Source organism: Vigna unguiculata, chromosome 9, assembly GCF_037176805.1.
Source record: "Vigna unguiculata cultivar grain cowpea cultivar isolate G323 ecotype 2 chromosome 9, ASM3717680v1, whole genome shotgun sequence".
NCBI lineage: Eukaryota > Viridiplantae > Streptophyta > Magnoliopsida > Fabales > Fabaceae > Vigna > Vigna unguiculata.
In genome coordinates this window covers 42,169,842-42,187,653 of record NC_140800.1, presented here as the reverse complement: position 1 = coordinate 42,187,653, position 17,812 = coordinate 42,169,842, and the positions used below count along the sequence as shown (strand labels likewise).

Sequence of the window (17,812 nt, the reverse complement as noted above, 5' to 3'; positions counted from 1 at the left end):
AGGTTAAGTGACTTTAATTCATAATTAATATATAAATATTTGTGGTAGTACAAATGTCATTGCAACAGAAATTGAGACAAAACTTTAATCGATTTTAACCATTATTTTAGCTAATTACACTCAAAGTTACCTTTGATTTATTTTTTGTCGTCTGCTACACTTGTGCTTTAAGAACTAGCTAGTAAAATATACAGGTTTGAGGGTTTTTCTTCATCTGAGATATTTATTGAATGTTAATGCAAAACAAAAATTAAAAATACTTAGAAAGTACGGTTTATGCGTGATAGATAGTTTAATAAGTAGTTAAGTATTCAAAACGCTAAAAGAAATATTTTATACAATTGTTATGCTTTTTAAAATGTGCGTGTTTTCAACTTTTTTTATTTTCACAAAAGAATAATTGAAGTTGGTTTGTAATACTTGGCTTGTATATAGTATTAATAGAAAAGTCAGAGATATAAATAATGATAATGTTCATAATTTATGATTGCTTCCTAGGTCATTCAATTGACTTAAATATTATAATGTTTTTCAGACTACGCAGAAATTTGAAAAATCATAACTTAATATAATATTCTCTAACTTGGCTAGTACATCACTTGTTAAGCAAGAATGAATATAAGATACATTTTATAGTATTTATGCAAGTTGACATGCCAATTAAAATTCATATCACAGTTAAGTGTACTAAATTAATAAAAAAAAAACTCTATATAAAGATTTGACTTGTTTTTCATTTTTCCATTCACCCTTTATTTCTCTGTATTAGCAATTACTATTCTATCAACTTTATCCATCACACTTTTCTTTTCCATTATGTTTCTTTGAACCCAAAGATTGTTATTTATATATATTTTTCTTTATTTCTAGTTTGTGCATTTTGCTTTTGTTTCATTAGTTTTCTTGTGTGTATTAATTATGAAGATGTGGACAATGAAGATAACTATTTGGTTCTCTCTCGTACATAAGAGCAAAAGCTGCTTTGTTGAATAAATGTTTTCTGAGTCCATAATTGATCTCCACTCACTTTATTTGAATTTAAGCATATTACTATGATACATCTATTATAATTTTGTACTTTACCTTATTTGATGATGACTGTGTAAGTGATGCATGTGCCTTTGGAACTTTTTCTTGGAATTTATAAGTATTTATTTTAAAAATTAAATAATTTTTTATATATATTTTTGCCTTTAACCAATTGAGAAGTGCTTTTAGAATAAATAAGTGTTTTTATTGCTGAATTTATTATGCATGATATTCATTGTTTTAATTCTTTTTAAAATATTTGTTAATATTTTTTTTTGTTTTCTATTTAATTTTTATCATTATATGATAATATATATATATTGGTCTTATGTCAATGTGAAATTTTCAACAAAGTTAGTCTAATCAATATTAAAAGTGATTAAATTATTAGGCTAGATGTGATTAATCAACTATGTTGTGAAATTTAATTATATTTATTCATATTTCTCATTTATTTTTTTGTTGTTAGTTCATCTATTGTGCTTATTTATTTACATTATTTTTACACTTGAATGCTAAAGTTATACATATCCAGTTTCACATGCAACTATTATTCATGTGGAAATATAGAAAATAGTTTAAGAGTAGTAATGATTTTATATATGATACTCAATTGTTTTATTTTTAAAAAGTCAAACTATAAATAAAATTTTCTATTAATCTAGTTTCCTTTTATAAAATCGGTCAACTCTCTAAATCGTTTATTCTATATTCTTTATCTGTACTCTTTATAAATTTTTGAGTTCATTCATCTAAACTCACTTTAAGACTCTTGACGTAAAGGACAGCACAACCATCCCATCAAAAGTTTAATCAAAGAAAGTTCTTCTTTTGCCTTTTTTCAAGTCAATCTTTGGTCTAGTTGCATGTAACCTCTATTTGCTTGCATGTGACTCTAGGTAACTTAAAGTGAATCTATATTCTTTTGTGGTCACGATTGTGTGTTCAAGAGTTTTCTTTGTATTTAGAACTACTTGTGAGAGTTGCACGGTGTGGAGCACTTGCAATGACAGGAATCTAAGGTAAGGAAAGCTGTTAAATTATAATAGTACTTAAATTGTGGAATTATGTGTTGAGGTTATATTGTGTGAATGAGAATATAATGGCTTTGATCATTAGATTGGTATATTGTGGATGTTAGAAATGTTGAATTTCAAGTATTGCTTTTGAAGTAAGTTATGTACATATTTGTTTGTAAACCGGTAAATTATGGGTTTGATCTATCAATTTCATGAAGTGGTTTCATTTGAGTTGTTTTTAAATAGAAAGGTAAGTATTTTAACATGTGTGTCCAGATAGCCTCCTTGGTGACCTAATATATCATATTTGTATCTAAAAATTATACAGACTCATTGAGCGAATATTTTAGTCTATAGATGAAAATAGTTTTTAGAGAAATTCAGATAGTAATGATTGTCTTATTCTATGGATAAACGAAACCTTTGTTGGACAAAAAATTGTTGGTGAAAATCTAGTGAGCTTAGAATGGATTTGATCCTTGGACAGGTTCTAAGCTTTTTGTGATTACCATGTTTAAAGAAAAACAATGGAGAACCTACATTAGTTAATTCATGATTTATGAATAAATACACAAAAAAGCAAGTAATAAAAGAGGGGTTTGTGATGTAAAATTGTAAATTAGTAATGAACATTGTAGTTTAAGTTTGAACATCCTTGTACCAATGTTTTAGTAGCTTTATGTTTTCTCTCTCTCCCTATTTTTATTAATGATTAATGAGTCTTATTCTTATTCATAAATGTCTAATTAACTTACTCTTTAATTGCCAAAAAAAAAAAAAACTTACAATGGTTATTATTATAGTGTAATAGGGGAAAGACAGAATAGTCAATGCACCACATTGAATCTACAATACGTTTTGCCAGAAGAACTTTAAAAATATATTAGTTAAACAATTTCAGGATTCTACCCTCATTCATCATTATGATCTTGAGCACTTGTGGTAGTATTAACAAACACTATATTTTACAAGGAGACATCATTAACAAGAATCATAATACGATTCAAATTGTAAATCATAACAACAAACATAACTGCAAGCAGAGGGAAATCAATGTTTTCTTATGTATATATTATACAAGCTACAACGAATGTAGTAAAGGACTGCTGCATATAACATAAATAACTAACCATGAACGAAATATAGACAGACTAAAAGAATCGTGTTTACATGCAGAAGGTGCATCACAACTCTGACCACACTCTTTACACACATTTCCTAGATACAAAATATATATAGGCTAAATCATGGAAGTGAGATAATGATTTGGTTATGCAACAGGACCATAATGACTTGAAATTTATTTCTAATTTTTGTTGAAACACCATAGCTGCTATATATTACTAACCACAACCAGCTATAAGCCAATTTTGACCAAGTCTTCTCATTTTTGGATCCATTACTTATAACCAGCATTCGGAAGGTTCTTATTACCACCTCCAGAACTACCATGAGAAGAAGGGCCATGGTTACCTCCAGAACTACCATGAGAAGAAGTGACATGGTTACCTCCAGAACTACCATGAGAAGGGCCATGGATACCTCCAGAATTACCATGAGAAGTGCCATGGCTAACTCCAGAACTACCATGAGAAGGTCCAAGGTTTCCTCCAGAACTACCATGAGAAGTGCCATGGCTAACTCCAGAACTACCATGAGAAGGGCCAAGGTTACCTCCAGAACTACCATGAGAAGTGCCATGGTTACCCCCAGAAGTACCATGAGAAGGGCCATGGTTACCTCCAGAAGTACCATGAGAAGGGCCATGGCTACCTCCAGAATTACCATGAGAAGGGCCATGGTTACCTCCAGAAGTACCATGAGCAGTGCCATTGTTACCTCCAGAACTACTATGAGTAGAAGTGCCATGGTGAGTCAAGAAACGAACCACAACGCATGTGATATTGTCAGCACTACCTCTCCCATATGCTTCTTGCATCAACCTCTTTGCTGATTCTTCAGCATCCTCAATTGGTTTAATCATAGTAACTGCTTCCTGAAAACACTTAAATCTTAGCTGAGTAGGAAAATGAGATGTCTTAGTATTTGACTTCATGTTTTGTGACCTGAGCATTTATCATGAGTTTTGGATTTGGTTTTATCGATGAAGATGGATTTTAGTTCTCAATGAGAAGAAATAGAAATCAGTGCAAACCTCATTTGAGACAACATCCCATAGTCCATCACTAGCTAGGATAAGAAACTCAAGGGACTTATCAACTTTTTCTTCCTACAAATTGACAAACATGTAGCTTAAATATACCAAAGAAAGAGACTAGACAAATAAGACTTAAGGTTACAACAATAAGAATAAAGATATATCAGGAGAAGGAACATCTCTTCTAAATTTTGTTATACTGCTCATAAACTTCTTCATGTGTCCTACAGAAGCACAGGTTGAGATGAATCGAAAACTATATATTTGTTTAAGAATGAATTGTCAGCAACCTGAATTTCTGGATCAGCAACAACATATTGCTTTAAGAGTCTATCACCAAACGCTCGAGAAACAGCAAGAACACCTCCAACTCTCCAAGTTCCTGTTTATGTGATATCACCAAAAATGATAAACAATATATATTTTTTAAATTTAACAGAAAACTGAGATTACATGTTTACATTACCAGCCCACATAACAAATCCTCCTGCCTCTTCAATCCTCTGCCTCTCATCAGTTTGGTCTGGTTTGTGATCTCGAGAAACAGCAATAGCTAGAAAAAAACCACGATTCGAAGAATAATATTTATAAATATTTAACATATGAAGTTAAAACGACTCTGTCATTGTAGATGCACAAGAACATGTTATGCATAAACCCATGCCATTTTTATACTAACATAGTAACATTACATATTATAAATGATGTCAAGACAGTCACCACCAAAGACTCAGATGTATGGACGAAATTCTCCATAATGGTATGAAAAGTTAACAAAAAAAATATCATATTATAAACTATGATTGTATAAGTATGTGTAGAATCATAGAAGTCACAGTTAAGTGAATTGTAAATCATGTAACAGTAATACTACGTCAATAATCAAATTAAATAACAATACAAAGTTGTATCTCCAAAGCTATCACTCCCTTACCATTACCACCCCTGCATATGACAGCTCTGGAATCCCCAACATTTGCAACAAGCAAGCGATCACCAACTAAAATCGCAGTGGAAGCAGTTGAACCAGCATCTTTATTTTGGTTATTTTCTGACTTCAGAAACTCAGAATCGGTATGATTATATGCATCAGCTGTGGGAAAAAATTGCTTGGAAAAAGGTCAATCTATGGATTTGGCAAATTGGAGAATATCAAACATCTAGTAGTGATAGATAGATAGATAACATACATATTGCTGATTTGGTGTCAGAAATGAATTTTGGGTGACTGATCAAATTACTGAACAAGTTTTTCTTGACGTACTCAGCAGCACGAGCACCACCATGACCTGGAAAGAATTATAATTATAAAAAGTTGGAGCTACTTCTACTTATCAAGCACAGATTTAACCAACGGAATGAGAACAAAATTTAAAGGGAAAAACATGTATCCTCCAACAAAAGACACACTATTAGCTTATCACTGTTCATGAAGAGGAATAGATAAAGGTTCTAAAGTCAAATGAGACTACTATAAAGAGAATTTTGGGTTAAAGAGGTTGAAAATCATGGTGTGTTGAAAACAACATTACAACCATATAGATTAATCAAATAGTCCACACATTTACATTGACATTTAAAATGTAAAATGAAACTCCAACTGTAAACAAACCTAACAATTTCTGCTTATGTATTTGTTCATATTTGAGAAAATAGGAGCTAAAAAATTAGAGAGATTAATATGAGGGGCCAAAGTACAAAACTAGTACTCTGTTGAATAATACAAATGCAGAAGTACACAAACATCTTCATATTAAAATATGGAGTTAAATGTAAAAGCTTAGTTTGTCAATATTTTAAGAAATGGAAAATATATAAAAGAAGCATGTTGATTAAAAAAGAGAATATTAATAGGAGTAACCCATAGCATAAGTTCTATCTGCAATGTATTAACATACTTTTCTGTTAGTGTAAAACTAGGTGATGAAGATGAGATGGAGATATAAATATACCATCAAAAACTCCGAAAAGGCCAACGATTTCACCATTAACACCATCAATTCTTGTGTCGTAGAAATCTTCCATTGAAGATCTCTTGCCGGGAGAGCTAGCATACCCATAGCTGAATTTTCCATTATGACTACAAAAACATATCGTAACAACAACAACAGAAAAAAAAAAACATCATAAAAATAGACATAACAAAATTATGAATATCTAAAATAACAGTACGACCATCAAACCAAATAATGGTGTTGATTAAATTGAAAGAAAATGCGAGAAAGAATTTAACCTTAGACCCCCACCGCTCACAATTGCATCCTGGGAATTTTGAACCTGGGTTGGAGCAGATAAAATTGAATTGAGAAAGCTCATATTACTACTGCAATGTACTCTTACTACCCAGATATTATTTCTTTCACCAATATATGAACAAACAACACCAATATGTGTCCTCTTTCTTGCCAATGATTCCAAGTGATCATAACATTAGTTGGGTCATTTTGCAGTCACCAAGTTCCAAGTTTTAACCTGCACATAGAACACCGCAAGAAAAATGGTTTAAATGTTGATAGATATTGCTTTTGATACAGCTAAAGGCATAAAGATGGTGAATCCGAGGTGGAAACTACTGGATTATAGGAAGAATTGTATTACAAGAGAGAAAGAGGAGAGAAAGGGTACCTGAGAAAGAGAAGAGAAAAGAAATGTGCACCCTTGGTATCATAATCTTGTTGAAAAATAGTTAGACAAATTACTTTGAAAAAATGGTCGATGAGAATTAATGAGAGAATGAAAAGGTTATTAGAAGAAGAAGAAAAGGAGATAGAAGAGTGTTTACTATTATTTTCTTTTTATTTTTGACGATGACGATTCCTTCAAAGTTCAAAGGTTGTTTGGTGATTCATGAAATTTTCTTTGTCATCCATTCTAATGATTCATAGTCTCTGCTAAAATTAGTGCTTACTAAAGTTGCCATGTGCCTGACTGAACGATAGATTAAGCTTAGAGATGGACCAAGTCAATGCCAAATATAACAATGTTTTTTTTTTGTCGTGCAAAGCTTCACACGTGTCTCACATGTTAATCCATGTCTCGTTGATCCTTGTTTAGGTTAAGTTTATTTTTAATTTAATTTTTACTTTTAAACGTTTTACAAGAAACATTGAAGCATTCTTTGTTTTTATATAAATCTTTCATTTTTTCTTATGTTTCCTAGAACAAAATAAAATAATATAAAAATATAATAATATAAAAATATAATAATATAAAAATAAATTTATTATCATCAAATTTTGGATTAAATAGTGAATTTGACCCATGTTTCTTAAATGTTGTGCGAATTAGTTAAATGTTGTATTTCTTGTAAATTCACCCATTCTTAAGGAGCCATCACCTCTATATATGGCTGTTTTTTACCGTTTTCATTCATAGTATGTATTTTCTAGTTTCTACAATTTTGTAACTTACTTTTCCATAGTTCGATTTATATCCTTAACTCCGCAGTCAAATAGAGATAGCGAATAGACAAATGGGCCTACAGATCCATTACCACCCGTCATTCCATTCTTATGTGGGGCTGTTTTTTCCTGCACCCATCAAATTTCATCCACCGGATTTTACTTTCCGGAAAATATTAAACTGTCCCACCCTACCTCTATTCTGGATCAAAAATTTCGGCAAGAAACACCCTCTTATGTGACGTAGTCTAATTGGGCTTTCATTTGTTGAAAACAAAAAGGCTTTCCATTCCTGCTGCATGTATATAAAAAAATTATTTCTTCCACAACATTTTTTATTCTTTCTATAAATGTTACATCATTTTAAGGGCTCCTACTTGCTGCACCTTATTTTTTTCCTGCGTACCTCCCTTCTCTCTAGCCTATGCTCAGGTACGTGTATATATATATATATATATATATATATATATATATATATATATATATATATATTTTAAATTATATTATTTATATATATATATATATAAATATTTTAAAATTATATTCATATATTAATATATTATTTATATTAATTTAGGAATAAATTTTCTTAAAATCAGTAAAAAACATGCGTAATGGATGTTCTCTTTTTTCATTCATTTTTCTTTTTTCATCTTAAAATCAGTAAAAACGAACAGGAAGATGCAGAAAGAAGCACCCCGTCTTAAGCTGCAGAAAACTGACCTCACTAATCTATTTTAACCCACGGTAAAAGGGAAACTTTTTTAAGTATATCGTAGCTCCACCAAACCATAACCGCACGAATTGTTCAAGTAATCAATCTAGTTAACCTTAACAAATTATTCAAGTAATTATATTTCCTTTTATTTTTGCATGAAATTTCAATAAACACATATCCTAAAATTTAATGAATATTTCGGTTAAAACATACTACTTCTGTTTCAAAATCTTTATAGTTCGTATTAATAAGAAATTTGCATTACATTCTTTCTGAAACTACATTTATTAATATTAAATTATATTTTCCATAAATATTCAATTGTCATTTTATCAACGATGAATTCCACTATTACTATAATGGTTTATCATATAAAATGTGTAATGTACTTTCTTCATGTTACTTCATAATTTTATCCAGATTTTTTTATTTTGTATTGTTCTTTACAAAGTTATTCACAGTAAAACAATTAAATTATTATGAGGCTGGTCACAATTTATCTCCTAGATTCCATAAATGACTTTCTTCACTGCTTTAACAGAATTTTAGAAATATGATCTTGTGCAGCAACCGGACATGATCCTGAGACAAAATAATTCTTTTTTTCTCAAAAGAAAAAAAATTAATCTTACTTTTGTATTAAAACTCTAAGCAATTTATCAATACGTCATTTTTTCAGGTAGTACAGTACAAGGAAGTGCACACTTTACCTTACGATTTTACGAGATTTAGTCTCGGTTAAAATGAGTAGCGAAAGAAACGTCAACTTAAAAATTACATCCAAAAACTTCTTAACGACTGCTGAAAAATATGAAAGAAGTAAAATTTGGGAAGTGTGTATGAATGAAGAGTATAGATGTAAAGAATGGAATGTTTATTGTGCTAAGAATATGCAGAGAGGAAAACACACCTATTTCTAATTAATGAGTGTCAACGACGATATTGGTACCTCAAATTGTCATTTTGTGAAGAAGTCTCGACAAATAGAGCCAAGAAGCTACCTGTAATTTGTGGCTAGAATGCAAAGCTATAGCTGAAATAATATCTAAAGCAAATTTGTGAACCTCGGGTCTAACGGACATCCGAATAAGCATTGCTGTCCACTCCGCTGGCGCCAACTTCACTACTTCACAAAGGTATTCAAACCCTTTTCCAATCCTACCCAGGATATCACGCTCCTGCAACATAGAAATAACTCATACATGTAGCCCATTTATTTGGCAGAAGGAACAACTAAAAATCTATTGGCAAAAAGGAACGAACAACATATTTAGTATGTAATTCGAGAAAAAATAAAGATGACTGACAATACAAGGTGGGCCATGTGGGCTGTCTGCTAGCCCATGAGAGGACAGATTGAATATATTTAACATAAGAAAATACCTCAAATAGTAATGTCCTCTGCCCTTGAGGATTCTCATCTAATGCGCAATCAATCACTTCGTTTTGCAGAAACACATCAGCTGCTTCTATTATATCCCGAAGAAGGAAAAGGCGCACTCTAAGACCCTTGTCTGATAATATGAATAATAAAAGATCTTCAGTGGAATCAACAACAGCGTGCATGTCAAATAATTTCCAAATAGAAGAACTTGAAAACTTTTCAGAACTAGGGTCTCCAGTTATCTCAGAAGCTTGTTCAGATATGGCTGCTACCTGAACAAAAATGACATCCATATTACATACAGTCCAAAGTTCTAGAATAATTTTATCCACGAGTATTCAAATTTGAGGGAAGAAATGAAAAGGATCTGCTTTTGCAATTCCAAAATATTTAATCAAAAGGGTTAGACGTTTGAACTAATAAAACATATTTACTTATATGGAAAAGCAACATAATTCCACTCAAAATTTACTAGAAAAATGCTAGTGACATACCTAATTCTGTTTTAGGATATTTTTATTATTGGATAAAAACAAATGACATTAATTACATTAAGTCTCATTCCCTGTTGAGTAGTTTCCATTCCCTTTTTAATGGGATCCACTAGCATTTCACCCTTTGAAGGGTATTGAAACTAGAGTGTTGCCAGTATTTCTCAAACAAATAATGTATATGTGCCATATAGGGTTCCAACTTTCACGAGTAAGTACACAAATAAAGTAGGCTACAAATTTATGTCAATGTTACGCAGCAATTATGTTATGTTTATTTGGAGAAGTTATAATGTGAGAATGAGTCTAAAGGGTGAGTCCATCTCAAAAAGATTAGTCAATCAGGTGGAAAAATCCCGTAAGACTTATAAGCCTCATTTATTAGTTGAGACTCCCTCATGTAGGACTCATAACAGGTTATGTTCCAAATGATACAGGTTGGATAACCTTGTGAATAACTTTTTGATTTATTTTAAGGAATACAGGGATGAACATGTTCACATTACAAATATATTGTATGACTGAGTAGAAAATAAAAACAGATCATACCAAGCGTTCTAGCCGGTTCCACCTTATGGATCCATTGTTACGAATGAGAAGTTCCCTCAAAATTCTTCTCATATCAGGGTTTGGGTCTGCTATAAGTCTCCCAATGACAAAAGGATATGCACTCTCAATGACTTTAAAATCAGGATCCAGAACTTTGGCTGTGCCTTCTAGCGATCCCAATGCTCTTATCACAAGAGCATAATCTGGCGGGAGGGAGAAATTAAATTCATACATGACGTTATATAGTTGGTTCATAATTCCCTGAAATCCAAGAGAAAGTGTTTATACCGGGTAATTGTGCTTCAGACAGGTATAAAAAGCCTTAGACCTAGTTGTGGAAGACATTAACAGAAACATATTTATGAAATATTTACTTTGAAAATAACTAGAACTTTGAAACCCAGAACCAAAACAGAAAGTATGAAACAAGCCAGGAAAGGGATGAAAAGGGCATAAGAGACACTTAATCCTAAAGGAGAGGTTGCAGCAAAGATTTATCCTTAAACCATTCAGGCATTCCTATCTGAAAATAAGCACCAAAATGGTGCGTAAATTATATACTGCCAGCATTTCCTGTAGGCACACCCCCTCCCCCTAATCATCATATTTTAAAATGCTCAAACTTCTGTCTGATGACCAAAATATATATGAGCAGCACTTACAGCTATTACAGAGCAAAAATTGTTCCTTTGAAGGAGTATAGAATGAAAACAAACCTGAAAATCTTGAGATTCACCAGTCTGATCAGCGAATGACGCTTTCAGGGCATCAGAAACTGAAAGTACATCAACCCCTTCAGGAATAAATCCCAAAGAAAGGAAGTCATTTGCCAAGCTTAGAGAGTCACGATTAACAAAGTGCACAATCTGAAAGAGAGAAAGGCTTAGTACTAGACACAACAACAAAGGAAATTATGTATCTCCAATCCTCAAAAAGTGTAGTACAATGGAGAGGAGAAACTTCAAAAGGAAAAAAGTATACAGGCAATTCATGTCTAGGAACACTTCATCCAAGAGAGATATATAAGATGAATGGATCCGATAAAGACAAAAAAGGATACCTTACACGTTAGGATAATATGTATATTAGCATCATAAAAGAAGTTCCCAGAAATATGCAATACTTTTTCTTGAAAACTATGCAATAACTATTTGAATACCTTAGATTAAGAAAAGCAAAACTCTGGAGTTAAGTCGGATCTTATGAGAGACATGAACAAAATGATTTGCAAATAAAAGCAATTAAAACCTAACAAGCTCACATTAAGCATGCTATTCGATGTACACCCAAGAATATAAGTGTAATAAATCTTATAAAGAGAAAAAAAATAATATAATTTAAATGCCAATTATGTCATTAATAGATATAAAAGGAGATAAAGGGAACGGCAGAAAAAGGGGCCCACAGAAGCAAAAATCTGGGTGGTGCAAGACACGAGGAAAATAGAAAGGCACAGGATTGGAAATTTGATAAAAGGAAGTGAAGGAGCCAATGGGGAGAGAGAAATGCCCAACGGACTGCACAGCTTCCAAGTGGAGCTGTGATAATTGGAGAATAATAACTGTAGTGATGAGGAAAATCATTCTCGGGAGGATCAGGAACATGAGGGGGTATGTGAGAATTGAGGTAGTGAAGGTAGTCTTGGACAGGGAAAGAGTGAGCACTATCATGTAGCGTTCATCTTTTTTTACCAGCCTTTTCTAGTTTTCTCTGTTTGGCTGTCATATTTCTAATTTATCAGAGTATCTTCTCTTTGGTGTAATGAGTCGTGCCTCAATCCTTTTGCTGAATATTATCCAGAATTTAGTTTCTATCAGTTTAACATATTTAGGTTAATCTGAACTTCTCAAACATATTTTTGGAATAAAAATGTCACAAAAATGTAGTGGAGACTATAACTAGTCAAAGTTACATCCATTACAATGATTAACACGTGGACATTTCTCACCATTTGAATAAGTCCAATTCGATAATGCCTAGGAATATCCCCCATCATTCCAAAGTCGAAATATGCAAGTGATCCATCATTTATCGCAACAAGGTTTCCTGGATGAGGATCGGCATGGAAATAACCAACCTCAAGCATTTGCCTCAAAGAGCAGTATAATCCCTACAAAGACATAAAGACGAGGCAAGGGGGTATCAATTGACAGTACTTACCATCTTGAGTAATCATGCAATTAATATGAAGCCAAAAGATATTAAAACCAAGCATTCAATACTAATACAAAAACCTGCAATCATAGTAAGCAAAAAGAAATGCAAATAGACAGACACAATGGCATAAGAAATGCATCACATACATGTGACTAATAAAACTTGTGTACTTCATACCTGGTCAATGAGCTCCCTTCTGTTCAAAGAAGCTTCAGTCAAGCCTGTTTCATCTGTAAGCTTAATTCCATCTATCCACTCCATAGTCAGCACAGTGGAGCATGTGTAGTCCCAATATATTTTTGGAGCTTTGACAGCATTTGTTTTCTTGTGTTTAATCCCATCTGCAAATTTGCTGCTCTGCTCATTACCTCCTCTTGAAAATAAAAGCTTATAATTTGGCTATGGACCTAATTCAACCCCACGACACTTGCTTGTTAAGTGAAGGTTGCCCCCCACTTGTATACTCTTTTTAGGCTCTGTCTCTACTTCAGTCAATATGGGACTCAGGTTTTTTACACTATCAATAATACGACAGACAACACTAATTCGACTCCAGAAAATCAGCTTGTATGATGAGGGATATCTTCAAGAAAAGGGTATCCTTAAAAGAAGGTGATGTTTGTTGTTAGCTTAAGATGTAGAAGCTGATTTTGTTAAGTTGAGTATGATGATATCAAATTCTATTCTAAATCAATTTAGAAGTCACTAATCATATTAAAAAAGAGCCTACAAAGAGTACATAAATGGGAGACTATTCTCACCTCATAAGCCTGTGTTTTGAGATTGAATTGAGTCCAAAACTGATTCTAAGAACAACTAACGATCTAAACTGCATGCTAAATATTATTTAATCAACATAAGAGCAGAAATGTTCATAACCTAATATATATTGCACACTGCCCTCTCATTTGAGGAACAGTAGAGTAACAACAGATTATAATGTGTAATTATCCTAGCCGTTATACATAGTAACATATTTCTCTCACTTTCTCTCCTTTGACATCATCACACATTAAAGTATTTAGCACTATATAAAATTAGAATTTGAGATTTAAAAACATTGTAGATTTAGGGACATGCCAAAACTATATCAAAGAAAATAGTATTTTTGGTGAAGATGTTTAACTTACTAGAAGACCAACAGTAGAGAGTAGCAAAGCGCTCAGCATTTTTTCCCTCTAGGACATAATCAATTTCATCAAACATGTGCCTGACCTGTTGCATTAATCTACAATGACTAACACATAAAGCAATTGCAATGTAAACTAAAAATAACACTCCATAACAGTCAGCTGCTATAGTGGTTATCATACACAGAAGGAAAATATTATATTTCTTAAATGCCAGGTTAAAGAATACGTCATACAAAGCAAATGAGAATGCTCTGTTATAAAGGAACTCACCATTTCATTTACTGCCACAAAAAGATCTCTCCGAGCCTTGGCAAACCGTTTTAATTGGCCCCCAATCATATGGAATAGCAAAGCATCAAGAGTCAATGAAAGAGACATACCAGGCCTCTGTACCTTTACAGCAACCAGCTCTCCGGAATGCAGGTGAGCTGCAACACTTGAAGTGACAAAAGTAAACACTTCAATCTTCCTCAAACATATAAATATAATTCTAAAATATCAATTTTAAGAACAGAACATGAGCAAATATGAAATATTCAAAATCAGAATAAATTCTAAGCTAACTTTTGTTGTTAACTAACCTTTATATACTTGCCCCAAGGATGCTGCAGCAATAGGTGACGGGGTGATGTCATTAAAAATTTTATCAATAGGAACACCAAACTCTCTCTCAATAGATTTGATTGCAACATCAGTTGGAAACGGAGGTATTTGATCCTGTAGTATCAATAACAAAATTATAAGGCTTTATAAAAATACAAGTTACAAAAGACAAGAGCTTAGCCATAGTCAATAGATGCACCTGCAGTATTTGATTACATGCTTGAAGTACAATGGAAGATGTCATTGTACCTGTAACTCGGCAAGTTCTTGGCAATATATTGTTGGTAATATGTCAGGCCGAGTGCCCAATGCCTGCCCAAGCTGGAATCATAAATGGATATTGTCAAACATAAGAACTGAACATGTGATATATTTAATACATGTTACATATTAATTCTTGCTCCATTCAATATATATATGTCATATGACAATGCGGGAAAGAAGGAAAACAAAAAGAAAAGCTTATATATATTCAAATGTTTTTACAACGTAAAAGAAAAATATAATAACGTAAGATACTAGTTATCTAGAGTAAAATCATAAGAATTGGACACATGACTATTGCATTTCTGTGGTAAAGAAAAATTGGAAAAAGAAAATTAAAGATCTCAAATTTAAACAAATAATGGGAAAAATAGAGATTCTGATCCAGGATCATAAAGCCTTGAAACGATCAATTTATTTCATACGAGAAACAGGATACAAGTTTATTTAAGAGTAAGAGCAGAAATTTGAGTGAGAGAGAAAATGATACTATATCTTAAATTAACCTCAGCATAGGTCATGTATAGTATAGAAAGAGTAACGCAAGAATGAACAGCTCATGAAAGCAGAAACCAAACAAAGTAACCTGTTAGAAAAACTTGCCTTGATATAGAAAGGACCCAAGCGTATTAGAGTTTCACGAAACTGCCAAAAAAAAAATGTTTATTATCAATGTTCATTTAAGCCAGTTCTCCATAAGTATTAAAAATAATGAATTCACATTCTCCACTGCTGGAAGAATTGTTAGTTGAAGAAATATCAGTGGTTTTGAATTTCTTATAATGCTTATTATTAAATATATATACTGTTCACATTTTACCTCTAAACCCTTCTTCATGGTTTCTCCAACAGTTTTTCTTGGTTTTCATCAATCTTAAACATACACGGCTACCCTCCATCTAATATAATCCCTTTACTGGGGCCTGTACATATTTTCTCCACAAATATCCAGACCTCTTTCTCATTCTGCCTGATCATATTTTGTCTAGTATGTCTACTCGTGCAACAAGGCATTCTCATTTTCTTATACGCTATGTTCATTCTCTTGTTATCCTTTTTCTTGACAAACACTCAACTCCACACTTCATCAGAAGTCTTATCATAGTTTGATAAATTTTTGCCAAATATAATATTAATGCATTTCTTCTTGTCTACCCCACTTGAAATCTGGCGATCAACATCATTACGTATTTCACCATTTAGTATGATGAACCTGTTTGATTTTAATTTGTACAACTTGTGGTAAGGTGTTGTGTCCAAGGTTCCCCTCTAAGCTTTTAACTTGTATAACTTGTGGCAAGTCTCCGAGTTTCACCTCTAAGATATGATCAACTTGCCTCCAGCTAAACTTACATTCCAATGATTCCTTCCATAAGCTTCAATTGAATTCTACTTAATAAAAATTAAGATTCCAAAATTCATCTCCACGTCTATCACTCCCTATTTATTTACTCTTTTCTCTCTTGGTGTAGAACGATATCATCCAAAAGAACATTTACCTCACAATAAAGGATTACACAGTGCTCAATGATAAAATACCTTTATGGTTGGGACATTAACAATAAGTAATTGATAAGCGTAGCCAGAAGAACTTCGTAGTAAAGTAAGTGGAGTTGAATGACAAAAGAAGTGGCAGCAGTATTGTTTGTCTCTATGTCTATTTTGTTCTTAAGGCTCCATTTTACTGTCTTTTTGTTCCCCCAACTTCTAAGAGATTTCTAATAAAGAAGCTTCCTTGAATTTTTGTTCAACCAGTTAACTGGTTGTAATACTCTCCAGTATCAGGCAATTTACTGAATTTTTTTCTTAAGAGATTGATAATGGTTCAAATACATAATAAACCGAGCGGACCAAACCTTTTACCGCAACCCAAACGTAATGTGTGCTCATTCCCTAGTGTATCTGCAAAACAATATGAAAAACATTGAGAAAAGTTCATGTTTACCTTAACAGCACGTTTTTTCATGTCTTGAACGAATAATTGCCACATCGCTAGTCTTAACACATGAAATGAAATAATTGCTGCCCTGTACAAAGCCAAAAAGGGGCCAAACCGGTAGATAGCATTGAAACTCTTAGAACTATAAGTTCCAAGAGCATGCCCAAATTTACTTTCAAGCGATTCCCTCCGCATCCTCGCATAATCAGCAGAGGGCGTTTCGCCATGCACGCTGGTGAAACCAGTTGAATATCTGCAGCAGCATCCACGACGAACAAAAAATTCGAATGTCACAAAACATGAAATGGACAAAACTCGATTTTAGGTAATCGGTTGAGCACGGGAAACAAAAACACACTCACGAATTTCGGTGCAGTAAGCATGACGAGGAACGGCAATCCAACGGCACGCATTTGCGCAAGATAATTTCAGTGAAACTGTCGTGATATAAATCTGCAAGAAAAAGAACTCTCAGTACCATAATAGCAACAATAACCTAATGGCCACTAAATTCTAACAATAATTGAATATAAAACAGCGAATAGAAATCGGATGGTTTGCAGAGAGTAGTGATCAAAGGAAATGTACGAGCGGATTTAAGAATAGGAACGCGGTGTCGGTATAGAGCAGCGAAGGCATTCCTCGTCATTGGTATGTAGGGGAAAGAAGTTCAGTGGAAAGCATGGGAAAACGCTGAACACCAAGTGTTTGAGAAAATGCATAGGTGCGACCAATTAGTCATGGTTTGAATCGATGAGTAGCAGCGGTGTGACTTTCTCGCAAATCTGAAAGCTGAGGAAAACTGCCACGTGTGGTGTAAGGTAAGCACCGCACTAGACAGTTGGCACCAATTTTGCAGAACGAACCGCCTCTTCTTTGATTGAGATTGGATTAAACGTCTACAACCTTTGGCACTGTGGACAGTGTATGTGTTTTCATGGCCCTAATGGATCCCCTGCGTGCACAA

At 33.0% G+C, this 17,812-nt stretch overlaps 2 protein-coding genes across 2 annotated transcripts; both read right to left on the bottom strand.

The window, feature by feature from the left end:
• Positions 1 to 3,082: 3,082 nt before the first annotated feature.
• LOC114163787 (putative protein phosphatase 2C 59) lies at positions 3,083 to 6,982 on the bottom strand. Its single transcript, XM_028048104.2, has 9 exons — positions 6,832 to 6,982; positions 6,440 to 6,678; positions 6,159 to 6,286; positions 5,397 to 5,495; positions 5,141 to 5,299; positions 4,673 to 4,759; positions 4,497 to 4,588; positions 4,204 to 4,278; positions 3,083 to 4,044 (listed from the first exon to the last, which is right to left on the bottom strand). The coding sequence occupies exons 2-9, from the start codon at positions 6,520 to 6,522 to the stop codon at positions 3,448 to 3,450; spliced, it is 1,320 nt and encodes a 439-aa protein (XP_027903905.1). The 5' UTR covers positions 6,523 to 6,678; positions 6,832 to 6,982; the 3' UTR covers positions 3,083 to 3,447.
• Positions 6,983 to 9,165: 2,183 nt separating this feature from the next.
• Positions 9,166 to 17,812, bottom strand: LOC114163786 (Protein kinase superfamily protein). Its single transcript, XM_028048102.2, has 14 exons — positions 17,434 to 17,812; positions 17,208 to 17,298; positions 16,852 to 17,098; positions 15,510 to 15,551; positions 14,892 to 14,963; positions 14,621 to 14,756; positions 14,310 to 14,467; positions 14,037 to 14,121; positions 13,084 to 13,247; positions 12,698 to 12,859; positions 11,466 to 11,615; positions 10,750 to 11,010; positions 9,709 to 9,981; positions 9,166 to 9,503 (listed from the first exon to the last, which is right to left on the bottom strand). The coding sequence occupies exons 1-14, from the start codon at positions 17,492 to 17,494 to the stop codon at positions 9,276 to 9,278; spliced, it is 2,130 nt and encodes a 709-aa protein (XP_027903903.1). The 5' UTR covers positions 17,495 to 17,812; the 3' UTR covers positions 9,166 to 9,275.

Bases quoted from the DNA above. Each gene is read 5' to 3' on its own strand.
- LOC114163787 (XM_028048104.2), bottom strand. From the start codon at position 6,522: ATGAGCTTTCTCAATTCAATTTTATCTGCTCCAACCCAGGTTCAAAAT. The intron at 4,589-4,672 runs GTAATGTAAACA...TCACATAAACAG, and splicing joins AGGATTTGTTATGTGGGCTG to GAACTTGGAGAGTTGGAGGT. The intron at 4,279-4,496 runs GTTGCTGACAAT...GTCAATTTGTAG, and splicing joins TTGCTGATCCAGAAATTCAG to GAAGAAAAAGTTGATAAGTC.
- LOC114163786 (XM_028048102.2), bottom strand. From the start codon at position 17,494: ATGACGAGGAATGCCTTCGCTGCTCTATACCGACACCGCGTTCCTATT. The intron at 17,299-17,433 runs GTACATTTCCTT...TTTTTCTTGCAG, and splicing joins TCCTATTCTTAAATCCGCTC to ATTTATATCACGACAGTTTC. The intron at 14,122-14,309 runs GTGAGTTCCTTT...TTAATGCAACAG, and splicing joins TTGTGGCAGTAAATGAAATG to GTCAGGCACATGTTTGATGA.